The sequence below is a fragment of the Falco cherrug genome, chromosome 1, assembly GCF_023634085.1.
Source record: "Falco cherrug isolate bFalChe1 chromosome 1, bFalChe1.pri, whole genome shotgun sequence".
Classification (NCBI taxonomy): Eukaryota; Metazoa; Chordata; class Aves; order Falconiformes; family Falconidae; genus Falco; species Falco cherrug.
The window spans coordinates 89,196,308-89,210,231 of NC_073697.1; the positions used below are offsets into that span (position 1 = coordinate 89,196,308).

The 13,924-nt window shown below is 36.5% G+C and overlaps 1 protein-coding gene across 6 annotated transcripts in view; it reads left to right on the forward strand.

The window, feature by feature from the left end:
• The window catches only part of CABIN1 (calcineurin binding protein 1), a 118,083-nt gene that overhangs the window by 24,793 nt on the left and 79,366 nt on the right, over positions 1 to 13,924 (forward strand). For 4 of the 6 annotated variants that reach the window (XM_055704796.1, XM_055704789.1, XM_055704808.1 and 1 more), the window contains 5 exons: positions 268 to 413; positions 2,303 to 2,564; positions 4,697 to 4,957; positions 5,631 to 5,782; positions 6,319 to 6,497. In XM_055704796.1, coding sequence (XP_055560771.1) covers positions 268 to 413; positions 2,303 to 2,564; positions 4,697 to 4,957; positions 5,631 to 5,782; positions 6,319 to 6,497 — 1,000 coding nt within the window. The remainder of the gene's footprint in view (positions 1 to 267; positions 414 to 2,302; positions 2,565 to 4,696; positions 4,958 to 5,630; positions 5,783 to 6,318; positions 6,498 to 13,924) is intronic. The other 2 variants (XM_055704801.1, XM_055704813.1) reach the window with 1 other exon arrangement.

Here is a 13,924-nt window from a genome sequence, read left to right on the forward strand (position 1 = left end):
AATGTTGGATTTTCTCAGGTAATTGCACTTAAACAGGAATGACACCACCAAAGCTTTTAGCCTTGGAAAGGCAAGATACAATATTCATTAATATGGAGTCGTTATGAGATATTTGTTAGTGTTTATAAGTGCTCTGTGTATCTCTGGAATGCTTTCACTGTCTCCGTACTGAATACATTAATATTCTGTGATGAGAAAGCTACTTTCACTACAAAGAAGCAAGTGTGTAGCTCATTTAATATGAACCTTTATTTTTTTTATTTTCAGGCACCATCTCTCCCAGATGGTGCGGACTGTTCTCCACCAGTTGTGTCTGAGTTGTACTATCTTCTGGCAGACTATCATTTCAAGAACAAAGAACAGTCTAAGGCCATTAAATTTTACATGCACGACATTTGTATTTGTCCAAACAGGTCAGTATTATTGAATGGTGCTGCACATCATTCATTCTTCTCACTTTTTTTAGTACTGAAAAGGAGACAACAGAAGATACTTATTTTGGTTTAAGGATTTTTAAAAAAAAACAACTTGTCTGCAATCCATTATCACAGGTCGATTGTATAATTAAAAGCATCTCTAAAACAACCCAACAAACAAAAAAACCCTGAAAACCTAGTATTAAATATTTGATTGTTTTGAAATTAAAACCAAAAAATGAAATACGGGGGGAAGCTAAATCAAAGTCAAGAATAACTGGCAAGGGTGAGGACCAAATCAGTATTTCTTTTTTTCACCTTTTGTTCTTTGTTTTGGCATGTTCTTACATGACAAGGAATGTGAAATATTACTGTTTAATAGCATAGCTATAGCACAAATAACATTCTTTAGCAGATTAACTGTTTAGGCTGACCTCTTTCTAAATGTATGGTCTTACTGCTAGAGAACTACCCAAAGAATACAAGCTCAAGTAAAGTAAGTGATAAAAACACCTTGTTTTATGGTAATGTACAACTTGCTGAAATACCACCAGGTTTAAGCTCTCTCATCTTAAAAATAAAGCATATTTTGAATAACAGTCATTTGAAGTGAAATTAAATAATCTTTAAATTTACTGATTAAGTATAGGGTTTGCATATTAGGTGCTAGCTATCATTTTAGTTCTCCTTGAAGCTGATAGATCAGGGTCAGTGACAAAAACCCTAGTTTGATTGACTTGAGACAAGAAAACTATTTCTAAATCCAGTCACATAACAGAGACAAAAGGGAGGGTGAAAGCACAGAGCAATTTTACATGGGAAATCTACAGAGGAAATAGCTGTAGTTTAACGTTATTGAATCTTCTAGTCTGGGACCTGTGATTAGCAGATTGCTAAAACTTTTTTGTTGGAAGCCGCATAAAGAAATTACCACCCCCACCTCCACCCCATTTTTCTGTCGTTTTGATACTTTAAAACCTAAATTCATAAATAAATAAGTGGAATGCATTTTTACCTTCATGTGTGACATTTTGGTGCTCGGAAGATGCTTTATGTGGTTGCATATTTTTAGCCCAGCCATATGAGATGTTACTTCTTCAAATGTCTATATTACAGTTCCCCATCTATTCCCCTTGGGTATCAGACTATTGAGGTCACTTGACCCAGAAATGGGTTTTCAATTGAAATCAAGAAATTACAAACAAAAATGTGAGAACATCATGATTATTCTTTTGATGTTAGTATCATGGTAAAATTGAAAAATTCCAGAGCCATTGACCCCAGATGTTAATGAGAGATTATGGAACACGGAAACTACTCTCCAGACTGCATTGTCAATGATCTGATAAACACAGGACTATATCCTGATCAGTCCCCTCAGTAAGCAATCTTTATTACTGCTCATCAGAATTTTCCTACATGAATGCATTTTGGGTTTTGTGATCTTTATGTTGGAAGATGATGATGATGATAAAGGCCATTCACAATTCAGTCCAACAATACAAAATGTCAAAATGGCTGTCTGCTGGCCTACAGAAATAAAGGGTCACAATGTTTGGACAGGACAGCGTGGTTACTGAGCAATCGATGGGAGTGCTGCCATTAGATATGCTATTTTTGCATGGCAAACAAACGTTGTTTCATCAGTTTTTCATGTGTGACAATTACAGGGGACAGTGCTTTAATAGGAAACCATTTTTAATAAAATCAGACTTAAGCTATACAGCCTCTCTTCCACTGTGAGGGGAAGAGGAGATGCAGAAATCTGTTTTGAGAGCACATAGGATGAAAGGAAGTTGCAGATACAACAAAATTAATCTTGTCTGTGCCATTCAGTGTAATGTTTAGGGGGTAATTGTTCATGTGTTATGTTCTTGCTTGCATAGGTTTGATTCATGGGCTGGCATGGCTCTGGCTCGAGCAAGTCGTATTCAGGACAAGTTGAACTCTAATGAATTGAAAAGCGATGGCCCAATCTGGAAGCACTCTACTCCTGTCTTGAATTGCTTCAAGCGAGCCCTAGAAATTGACAGCTCTAATCTCTCCTTGTGGATAGAATATGGCACCATTTCCTATGCCCTACATTCTTTTGCATCCCGACAGCTTAAGCAGTGGAAATCAGAACTCCCCCCTGAAGTTGTGCAGCAGGTGGGATCTAACTGCGAGCAGTTTGAAATTTTAAATATTTTAAATGATCTTGTCTAATGTAGTAATTTTAATATAAAATATTTACATGCTGTATGCCACTTATTAGACTGTATGGTTACTTAGTAACATTGAAATTCTAATATTCGTTCATATAAGCTGCTGGTGTCAAGTAGTATTTAAAAGGTTTTTTTTCTTTCTTTTTCCTGTGTAAAATTAGTTTGAGCCCGATCTTTGAATTATCTTTCAAAGGTGACACAAAATTATTGTAACCTTCTGGAAAGGGGAATTGTATTTACCTTACCTTTCTGTAAATGTCATACAATGTTTCCAAGAAAAGGTGAAACGTATACATGTTTAAATAGTGAAAAGATCAGGAGTTACTCTGATATCTGTGTCCAGATGTCATCTTTTATATCTAAAGTCATCCTCCCCTTTTTCTGTTTTTGGGCTGCTTGCTTAAACAAAAGATCAAAATGGGGAGATTGATAGAATTTTCACAGAAAAAGTTGTTAAAAGTTCATTAGGTCTTTATGCATGATGAGGATAATGAAAAAGTTAGAGGAGTTAGGAAGCTTATTGCTAAGCCAAAATGAGGAATTCTAAATACTCTCTGATAGTGAAAATAGTTGCTAGGGGAAATGTTTTGTCTGTCTTTTTGGACCAGCAAACTCTGATTTGACCATTCTGACTTACAAATACTATCTAGTCCACAACTAGAAGCAGAATGAAAAAAAGAAGTGCTGCTCCTGAGCATCTGCTGCAATTTGTGAAAACTTTTTGTGCTTGGACTATAGAGAATGGTATTGGGAACACCCTTTGTTTCCAGGAGAATGTATTTACAGCAGGGTGCTGGGTCTTGCATTTGAGCTGCCTAGGTACAGTTAATGTTATACAGTTTTATTAACATTGCAATTCCCGTAGATGCTTACACAGCATTTGAACACCTAAGAAGAAAGATGATGTAAGCATGCATATTAAAGGAGAACAAATGGTTTATTAAATAGTGTGTTTGAAATGACAAGTAACAATAGAGTTTTCTTTCTGAGGGTTATTACATCCAAGAGCTCCAAAACTAACTACGCAGAAATGAAGTTACTACATTTTAGGCCTTCGATCTATCAAAAGCTTGGTCTTACTGTCTTGTGGTCTCTTGGCTATGAGGGACTTGCTAAAGAATTCAAGGGATAGTGCTGGAGTTACTTTGTATTGTCAGACAGAAGGTACAATACAGAGTAGCCATCTGAAGTTGTGGATTAAATCAGAATGTTTATTTAGGACTACTTTGAATCATCCTTTTTCCAAGTGAGTATATTAAAAATGCATAATTTACTAAGAAAAGATCTATTACAATAAAAGGTAAATTGGAACAATATCATCTCCCTTTAGAGATATATATCTTCAGAACATGTTTCTCATATACTAATAACCCTATTCTCTTTTCCTTACAAAATACTTAAGGAAGAGAAGGGTATGTTACAGTCCTTGAAGTGCCACAAGTGCTTAGGATATTGTTACAGCCCAACAATTTAAATTTATAAACTTTTTCAAAGAAAGGAAATTAATGCATATTTTGAACTAGTTTTTTATGTGACTTTATTGGCAGTTTAATTTATGCTGCTAGTTATAGTTTCTTTGGTGGGGCAGGGGAAAGGAGTATTCTTGCTATATTCAGCTCAAAATTATATGCATTGCAAGCAAGATAATACATTTCTTCACAAATGATAGTGGTCCGTAGTGGCTCTAGCAGGTTTAGTTGCAGAACAAAGCAAATATTTTTTATTTGAAGTGTTAAGATAATTACAGCTCTGAAAAAGTGGTAAAATTTTTGTAGATGTGTATATTGGTTTATTTTTCAGATTTATATTTATATGCATATTCTTAAACTTTTGTCTTACTGTTTTGTTCTGATTATTTGTCAGCTGTTACTGGAGTGAACAAAAACCTATCCATAAAAATGTTCTGTGGGTCATCAGAACGTATTTGATCACTTGGATACATTCTATGTCGTAGGTTGAAAGTGTTTTAAGTGATGTGCCTTGTTTATGCACTTTTATGTGCAGCAGCATATTTCTAGAATCTTTAATCCCAGCCACAGTGAATTCGTGTATTCTCAACACTTTGTTCAATCACAGATGGAAGAGCGTCGAGACAGTATGTTGGAGACAGCAAAATTGTGCTTTACGTCAGCATCTCGCTGTGAGGGAGATGGTGATGAAGAGGAGTGGCTTATTCACTACATGCTGGGGAAGATTGCAGAGAAGCAGAAACAGCCTCCTGTTGTCTATCTGCTTCATTACAAACAGGCAGGTCATTACTTGCATGAGGAGGCTGCTCGATATCCAAAGAAGATTCACTACCATAATCCACCAGAACTTGCTATGGAAGCACTGGAGGTAAAAGAAAGTTAAATACATAGGCCTGAAAACCTTGTTCTCCACATCCCATTATCTAATGGAACACCAGTTGTTATTAGTTTGTATTATTAGGTATACGTACCTGGTGCTCTGCATCTGGGAACATTTACAAGGCTGACTTGGAGATTAAAGTGGAGCCTATAATTCAGGCTGGTTTTGTTTTAAAGACAGTTTCTCTATGCGGTCTCAGTATTGGACAGACAGGCAGAAGTTCCACTTCTGGATTTTGCGCACACAATTCATTAGCCAGTTTTTGTCAAAATCAAACATGGATAGGTCTCACAAGCATCTCATACCTGTGAAAGCGTAAGTTCATGCATGAGCTGGCATAGTAGTCATAACACCTTTGCTTTCACAGTGTTGTCTGGTAAAACAGTGAAACTAGAACATACTCCGTAGTGACTTGCTTCCAAGGAGACCAAGTCTGCCATCATTGCTGTATTCCATAGGTTGCACTTCTAAAATTTTTACAGTGTTCAGATCTTGTAATTTACAAGCAACTTTCAAAGGCAGGAAAAGTCCTGTTCAGGTAAGTTTAGGTAACTTGACTGTCTTTACTAACTCCTGCAGTTTCTACAGAGAAGAGACTACTTATAATAGGCTGCAGAGCTATGAATTCTCTACTGATCAAATGGACTTTGGTGTTTTCTAGGTATACTTTCGACTTCATGCTTCTATTTTGAAACTTGTGGGGAAACCAGACTCTGGAGTAGATGCAGAGATACTAGTTAGTTTCATGAAAGAGGCTTCTGAGGGACCGTTTGCCAGGGGTGAGGAGAAGAGCACCCCAAAAGTTGCAGAAAAGTGAGTTCAAATTTCCAGGAGTATCCTCTGAAAGCATACTTATGAACCACTGTGTAATAAATGGTTAAAGCAAAGCTGAACGAAATACAAAGGCAACAAGGTGATTAGAATTCTAATGTTTGCAGTTTTCAGGTATCATGAGCAGAAAGATTATATGCTACTCTGAGATCTTGTCAGTGATTTCCACAGTGTAGATGGGAAGAGAACAAAGTGGAACAATTTTGATCTTGTGACCCATTTTGAAGCCACTGTTCTTATTTAATAATAAAATTATTTTTTATCAATTGTTAACAAATGCAAAAGCATTTATTGTGAAAGATAAAGAGACTTCAGTCCTCACAACTTGTCTCATTAACAACTACGAAATAGAGAATGTTTTACTATTGACCAATGACAAGGGAGTGACTGTACTAAAAAGCCATCGTTTAGAATTTAATAGTAAGATTTGATTACTGTATTGGAAATGTCCTAAGGACATTTTGTTTTTTCTTTATGTCTGTAGTATATTAACACTTTTTTTTTCTTGCCCCTCCCAGGGAAAAAGCTTGCATGATTGATGAAGACTCTCACTCTTCAGCCGGAACAGTGCCAGGCCCTGGGACTTCCCTCCCCTCCTCCTCCGGTCCAGGTCTGACATCCCCACCTTACACAGCCACTCCAGTTGACCACGATTACGTCAAATGTAAAAAACCCCGTCAGCAGGCAACGCCGGACGGTACAGTCCCTGTTCTCAATACTGGCAGCACAGGGAGGTGCTTTAATCATGGGGGGTTTGACCAGGAATGATCAAACTGCTCGTTTCAAGGAGGGTGATGGGTCTGTGGTAACACGGGCAATATTGAAGCTCATTACTTTTATAAATTCAGTGCTTTATATATAAAATTAATGTACAGTCAGAGCTTTAAATACAAAATTCAAAGTTGTCACCTGCCACCATTGGCACCTGTCACTTAGTCAAAATGGGAATGCTGATAAGAGTATGTAGCTGACTGAATCTTCAGTGAATTTTATTTTTATTTAATTTTTTTTTCTCCAGAGCTAAATGTCTGTCTAAGCTGATTAGGAAAGATGGGGGTTCAGTCTTTAGAAGACTGGACACTGTTTCAGTGTCTGTGTGAAATGATCAGGTGAAAATTTGAACTGAGGCTGAAACAAGACAAATTGTTAAAGGCAAAACAAAGCAATATTACCCTTTCTTGAAGGAGGCAGGTGGCAACTACTTTGAATATATTGTGTATCAGCACGAAGTGATTTGCATGACAGTCCAGTAGACTTCATCTTTTAATTTTTCTTTACCATTTACAATGACTGGTTAGCAGCTCATCTATATAGAATATGAAGTGATATAGTAAATAATTGGCTTATAAATGCAGAAGGTAGGGTGGTATCACAGTGTTATTGAAGAATTTGCAATATACATATATAGTAGAAATTAAGCTGCTATTTAAGTAATCTGACATTATTATTTGGCTAGGAATTTTATTCTGATTTTGCTCTTCTGGCCATTTGTTTATCCATCTGGATCTATGAGTATCAGCACTCAAGAAGGTGTCATATATATATGCAAATGGTAGAATGTGGCAGGCCCCACAGAAATGCTCTGCTTGATACTAATTTATTTCTGGAGGGTGGGCTGCTTCCTATTGTCATTTTCTAAAGAATGGTAATTTGTAAATAACTTAGTTGACATAGTTTTGAAACAAGTGTTTATATGCCTAGAAACTAGGCAATGTGAAGTTACTCCTTTTCCCCAACCAATAATTCTTGGTGAAACTGACAGAACATCCTTCATCTCTTTCACTTAATTGAACAGGGAAATGTTCATTCTATTCATGCTTATACTTCAATCAGGAGTAATTCATTGGACTATTTTGATAATATACGTAGCGTGTTAGTGTGAATGGATTATTAGATTGTTGATGTCTTTTGACACAGCAAACACAGAAGGGAGCAAATATTTGAATATTTTCTAAATAATATTCCCTATGAGAAGCAGTTCTGCCTAAGACTGCACTGCCTAGGTCCTGATGACTGTTGAAATGCTCCCAGGCAATAAGTTAGTTAAATATTCCAGTATTTATTATTAGTACAGTCACTCAAAGTAAGATCTTATGGGTTGTGCTCATTGTGCAAGGGGAGCAAAGTTGGCTGTTTAGCAAAGCTGGAAGGTGCAAGCTAAGGAACATCTACCTCTGCCAGGGCTGAAGTAGCCGTTCTTGGGTCTGCTAGCTTAGCCTAGCTAGGACTAAGCTTTGCTGCTGTCAAAGCAATTCAAAATGTCAGCTGCTGAAAGAAGTGGAGTTAGGGTGGTCTTTAGGAAGGCTGTGTGTAACTGTGGCAAGTAGAATTGCAAAGTACTGCATCATTCATATGTTTTCTAAGTTGCTGGCACAACTGAACTCTGGATACAGCATATTGAAGAGCTCCAGGAAACTGAAATATTTGCCTTGGGGCTGTTACAGATGGAAGGAGAGCTAACAGGCTGAGCAGTGCTCAAAAGTCTTCCACTTTTGTATTATAACATATACTGTGCTCCTCTGCATGCATTTGCATTTTACTTGTATTAAAATACATATTTTTGAAGTAAAATGCTCTTGACATCTTACGTATAATGACATCACTGAAGAAAACTGGTGCCTGCATTTCTATTGTACCGTTCCTAAAAATAGCAAGAAAATACCCATCACTTGACAACTCTAGAATTTTTTCTTTACTGTTCTGACAGCAAACAAAACTGTCTATATTGTTGTTCACAGAACAAATAATTTGGCCTAAATTCAGCCTAGATATTTATTCTTTAAGGCCTGACAATACTTCTACTCTTGTATCAATATTGTTGATAATTTTGTTGATGTTGTATGATATAAAAAAAAAAGAGTATTATGTAGAGTCTTGCCTACAAAGTTCTTTTCATATGTTACCACAAGCAAACATGATAGTTTGCATTCCTGTCATTGCTGACCTGCAAGACCTATTTTGACCATTATTGTGTGCTATGCTTCAAGAAGATGATCCATGAAGAAAGACAAGAAGGAATTGGGATGGTTTGTCTGGGCAGAAGACTAAGGGGAGACCTGACAACAGTGTAACCTAAACAGTGTGGAAGGCTGTGGAAAGGGCTAGAGCAAAAAACCAGGATTTCCATGTTTGTGGGAGACAGAACAGGTGATATTAGACTTAAATTGCATTTTCAATATGGATATTAGAAAATAGTGTTAGAGTACTATTAGGAAATGCTATTTAGAAAAAAACCCACAAAAGTCGATCACTATAATATGTTCCTGGGGATAGTATAACACTGCAACGCTTCAGCTCTGGAAGTCTTTATAAAGTGGTGATACAGCAATCTGCCAGGAATGATGGAGAAGTATTTCATCCTGATGGAAAAAGGAATGGACTAGATGAACTCTTGCAGTTCCTTCTGAGCCCTGTTTTTTTTCTATTAATTTTATGTTGTTTCTGGGGTTGTGGTTCGTTTTTGGGTTTGTTTTGTTGGTTTTTTTTTTTAACAAGCTATCCAACGATGTGCCTTCTAGTGCAGCAAGTTATCTCATTACAAGCAGGAGGAAATTACTGTACAGCCAGACATCTTTTCTTTAAAATATTGGGACTCTGATCTTCAAGTATTCATCTGTAGATAGGTGAAGTTGTGAGGGCAAGCTTATTTTGGGTACATAATATTTAAATGTGTCATTATAGTTCTGTAGCTCTCCAGTTGTGCTTTGCTGGTGGAAAAAGACCACCAGGATATGCAGAAATCAGAGTTAAAGTTGAGAGCATTGAAAAGCTTTATATCCCGTGAATGCTGGTGATATTAGTTTTAAGTCATATATTTAATGGAAATGGGAGAAAGGAACCAGTAAATACAGCTTGTAAAGTAACTAAACTTATTTTTCCTCATGGCAGCTGCTAGCGCATATCTCCTTCAAAAAGACAAGTATTGCTGAGTGGCAGCTGTTATTTGCTGGCTGACTAGCTGCTGTCATGTGTGTAAAATAAGCAACTTCCTTTCTCTTTTCTTGTCCTTCCATTCAGCAACATCTTTTCCTTCCTTCTGTTAATCCTGTCTTTCCTGTCATCACCCCTGCCTGTTGCTGTTTTATAACCTTTCAGAATGAAAACTTACATTTGATAGTAGAAGCCTGAGGTTTAGACTCTTCTTATTTTCCAAGAGTAAAGCAGGAAACAAAAAAACCCCAGGAATTCAGCAGGGATAGAGACTGTCATTACCTGGAATGTCACCATATTTACACAGCTAAATGGCCGGCCAGTATTATATACCAAAACAGACATGCTCATTGTCCTCCTTTCTGCAGGCTGGATATATGTAGTCAGTATGCAGTACAGACTTCAAGCAGTTTAAATTTATCTAAATTTTGTGCTAAGCAATAAAATTAGTATTTATTATAAAATAAAGTATTAAAAAAATTAAAAAAAAATTGGAATGAGAGATCAGTTTCCCAAAAAGTGGACTGGGAGATTGTTATGAGTTTTTTTTTGCTGTAATATGCTGTTGTGTTGATATTCAATTCCATATTATTGTGGTGGTATGTAGATGATGTATTCAGCATCCATTGCTATTGCAGTGTTAAAATGTCATATTGTTTAAGTCTTCATCCATGTCATGTAGTATGTTGTATATAGTTAGATGTAATGGTCCTTTTTTGTGTTTGTCTTTGCCTGATTGCTTTTGTAACCAATATTGCCCGTGCTGCCTCTAACCTTTATACAAATCTCTGTTCCCCAGGCATTCTCTTCCTGCTTTTACCTGTCACGGCTTGCTTTTAATAATTGGCAAAACCTGCATGATAAACTCACTCGGAAAGGCTGCTTGCTTCATGCTGTGGGAGAAGTCTTACTTCATAGTTTGTTGGTCTGTAATTCTGCAAATATTATGAAGATGCACAGGTTTTTTGTAAATGGGGATTCTCGGCATCCTGATGAGACAAAGGTGATCTCTGAGAAACTTTTTGCAACAGGTTGTCACTTGTGCCAAACTAAATAGGCTTCTGAGACAGAGTGGATATTTCTGTGCATAAAAAGAAAGTCTACATTGCATTTTGGAACATTAAAATCTTACCCTTCAAAATTCTCTCTTTCTCTCCAGCCAGCTAAAATGAAATCTCTCTGTCTGCAGTACATATACTTTTCTGGCACATGGTACTGGATGTTCATGGGGACTGCATACTGGACTACAGGAATAATGAATCAGATCCAGCTTATTGCAGTATGCTCCATTTTTACCTTTCCCTAATTTAACCTCTCTGATTAGTAAAAATATCACGCTGACATTTAGTGTAAGATTATTTAAAAAAAAAAATTGGCTAAAGCAATGAAACATTGATGAGATACTCTGTTGCCCTGCTCTTGAAGACAAAAGAACAGCAATACAGGACTGCAAGTTACCAAAACACATTCAGTGTTTAATGCAGCCAGGCAAAACATAGACTCTCATCTTTGACTCATGTTATCGGAGAACTCCCTTTAAACATTCAGAGGACTTGCTGTCCTCAAGACATTAATTTGCTCCCATGCAAATCTCTGCAATTAGTTTGTTTTTAATAATGTGCAAGTGCCTTTTGATACAGAGCTGAATGTTGTCTTCCGTTATGGGTGGAATCTGTTTCAAGAGTGAGAATTGTGTGATGCATCATGTTTCTGACTACAGACCAATAAAGAAAAATGCTCATACAAATAACTAAAGAGAAGAGGGGGGGGATATGGTGCCATGCAGGCAGGACAGAGAGAAAGAGTCTATACATCCATAGCTTGCAAACAACCCTCCTTAATTGCATGAGACACAATTATTATTATTTTTAATAATATATAGTTATTCATAAGCTCTGAACTGTGCAGCAGGATTTTTCTTTACTGTAAATTGAGTTAGCATATGTATATAGCTCTTTAGAAAAGCTTTCTGTGCCACTTGTTTCTGATTTTTGACTTGTAGCTGATTGTTCATCACATTCCAGATATCTTCTTGTAATAACAGAGCATATATTTTTCTTCAGATATTTAAGACAGAAAAAGACATTATTCAGAAAAAGAGAGTTATACCCTGTTGGCTTTCTGAGCCTGTTACCTAGCCCTACATGCAGATGTTTCAGAGGTCTTCTCCCTCCTCCTTTTAATTTCAAAAAAGTTTCAAAGGATGGAAGGCAGACAACACAATTACTGAGCTGCATAGTAATTAACAGACAGAGGTGGAATACCTCATTCATACTGTCACCATGAAGCTGTACTTCAGCTCCCCTGAGAATAAATTATGTGGGCTTGTACTATTGGAGATACTACCTCATCAGTGTATTAGCAGTGAGAGCTCTGTCTTAAGGATTGTATGTCTGCTAGTTCAGGTGACTTACAAGACAGTGACGTGTTGAAGTGTCCCTTCCCTTATGGTGTGTCTGGGAGAGTGCTGGCATAGGGTAATGGCTAGTGAAGTATTGAGCCTTTTTTTGTCCTGTTGCATTTTAAAATTAAATAGTCTTTTGGATTCCCCAAAGTTTAACACAACATTTTACTGTTAATTGCTAGGCATGTAGATGTTGTGCCTGAATGCTAATGGAGCAGTGACAATGAGATGCTAATGGCTTTTGCTGGTATGGAAGAAGAACATGGAATAGGGATTTTTGAAGTTAACCCAGTAAACCTATTTAATTCAGGATAAGATTAATGTTAAAATGCTCTTAAGCATAGAATTAGGTCAAATGGACTACAGATATTTTTCTAATATCTAAGACAGATGTGTTTCACTAATGATAGTTAAATTATCCAAGTGATTAACAAGGTCTTGCTGTCATACAATAAAGGTCTTGGCAGCACAGATGCAAGTTCTTTCTTCCCAATAACATCTTTCCAATAATTTATATTTTTTTACTAATATAATGGAAAGTTAACAAGTTTCTTCCTTTTGACCTTTCTACATCTTCTGTCCAAAGCTGCTTTTTTTCACCCGTTGACAGAGTAGGTGATGTAGTCTGACACAGATATGCCTGAAACGTCACAAGTTGAGTCCATTATGAGGGGAAAAAAACCACCAAACCAGTTGCTCTCAAGTGCCATTTCCTTAATCTTTAGAAATAAACATGAAATACTTAACTTTACATCAAACAGATTTCAGCTTCTTACGTTGTTTGAGATTCTCCTAAAACTTAGGAGTGATGCAACAAAGGAATGAAACAAAATATAATAATACCAAAGAGAGAAACTGGTGTCAGGATATATTTTTAAATAGGAATTTTGTTGTAGTTGCTTATGCACAATTTAGTAGACCCTTTTCCCTGTTCTCTTCATTTCCACTACAGATAATATATTTTGAGACATTAATACCCAGTTTTATTTTTATCTTAGCTTTCAAAATAATAGCAAAATGTATAGGAAGTGACCTCAAAAGAATATTAAGTCCTTGATTTATCATTTGGTTATAACTTAGGGATTACCTTATCTTTTTGGAGAAGTTTGCCTTATTGCTATTGCCAGATGGGGAAACTAAGAAAATACCTTAGGTAAACAAAATATTAAACCCACTAATTGTTTAACTCTTAAATTACACTGAGTTGCATTAAATTGTCTTTAATTGTAGCAGAAATTGTTAAAAAGCACTGATGTTCTCCTTGGATTCATATCTTTCAAAAGAACAGGTATCAGTAGCAATTAGGAATTTGGAATGAATTCTCATGTCTCACAGGCTGCAGTGGTCTTTGCCATGTAAGTTGAGTAACACTAATGACTGTCTCAACTACAGTCAACTTATCAGATGAAGGAAAAGCTATATAACACAATGAATGTAAAAGTATAGGCACTGTGTCTGTCTAGTATATATATCAAATATATTTGTGAGTTAGCCTAGAAGAGCATAGTACTTTCATGTAGGAAAAATATGTAGTGTTCTGTTTTGTTTGGTTTTTTTTTTTTTAAGCAAAGTTAGGATGTGACTTGGCGCAGTTGCCATGAGTTCTGTGTTACGTATTGCAGCAGCTTTTTTATTATATTAAGGTGCAACTTGGGTAACCTAACAAATGATAGCTATTTGCCTACCTGTCTTTGAACCCCCCCAGCGATTCTATAGATTCTCTATGGAATTTTTTAACTGGATGTAACAAGCTAGAGATTGGGGGGGGGGGGGGGGGGGGGGGCGGGAAG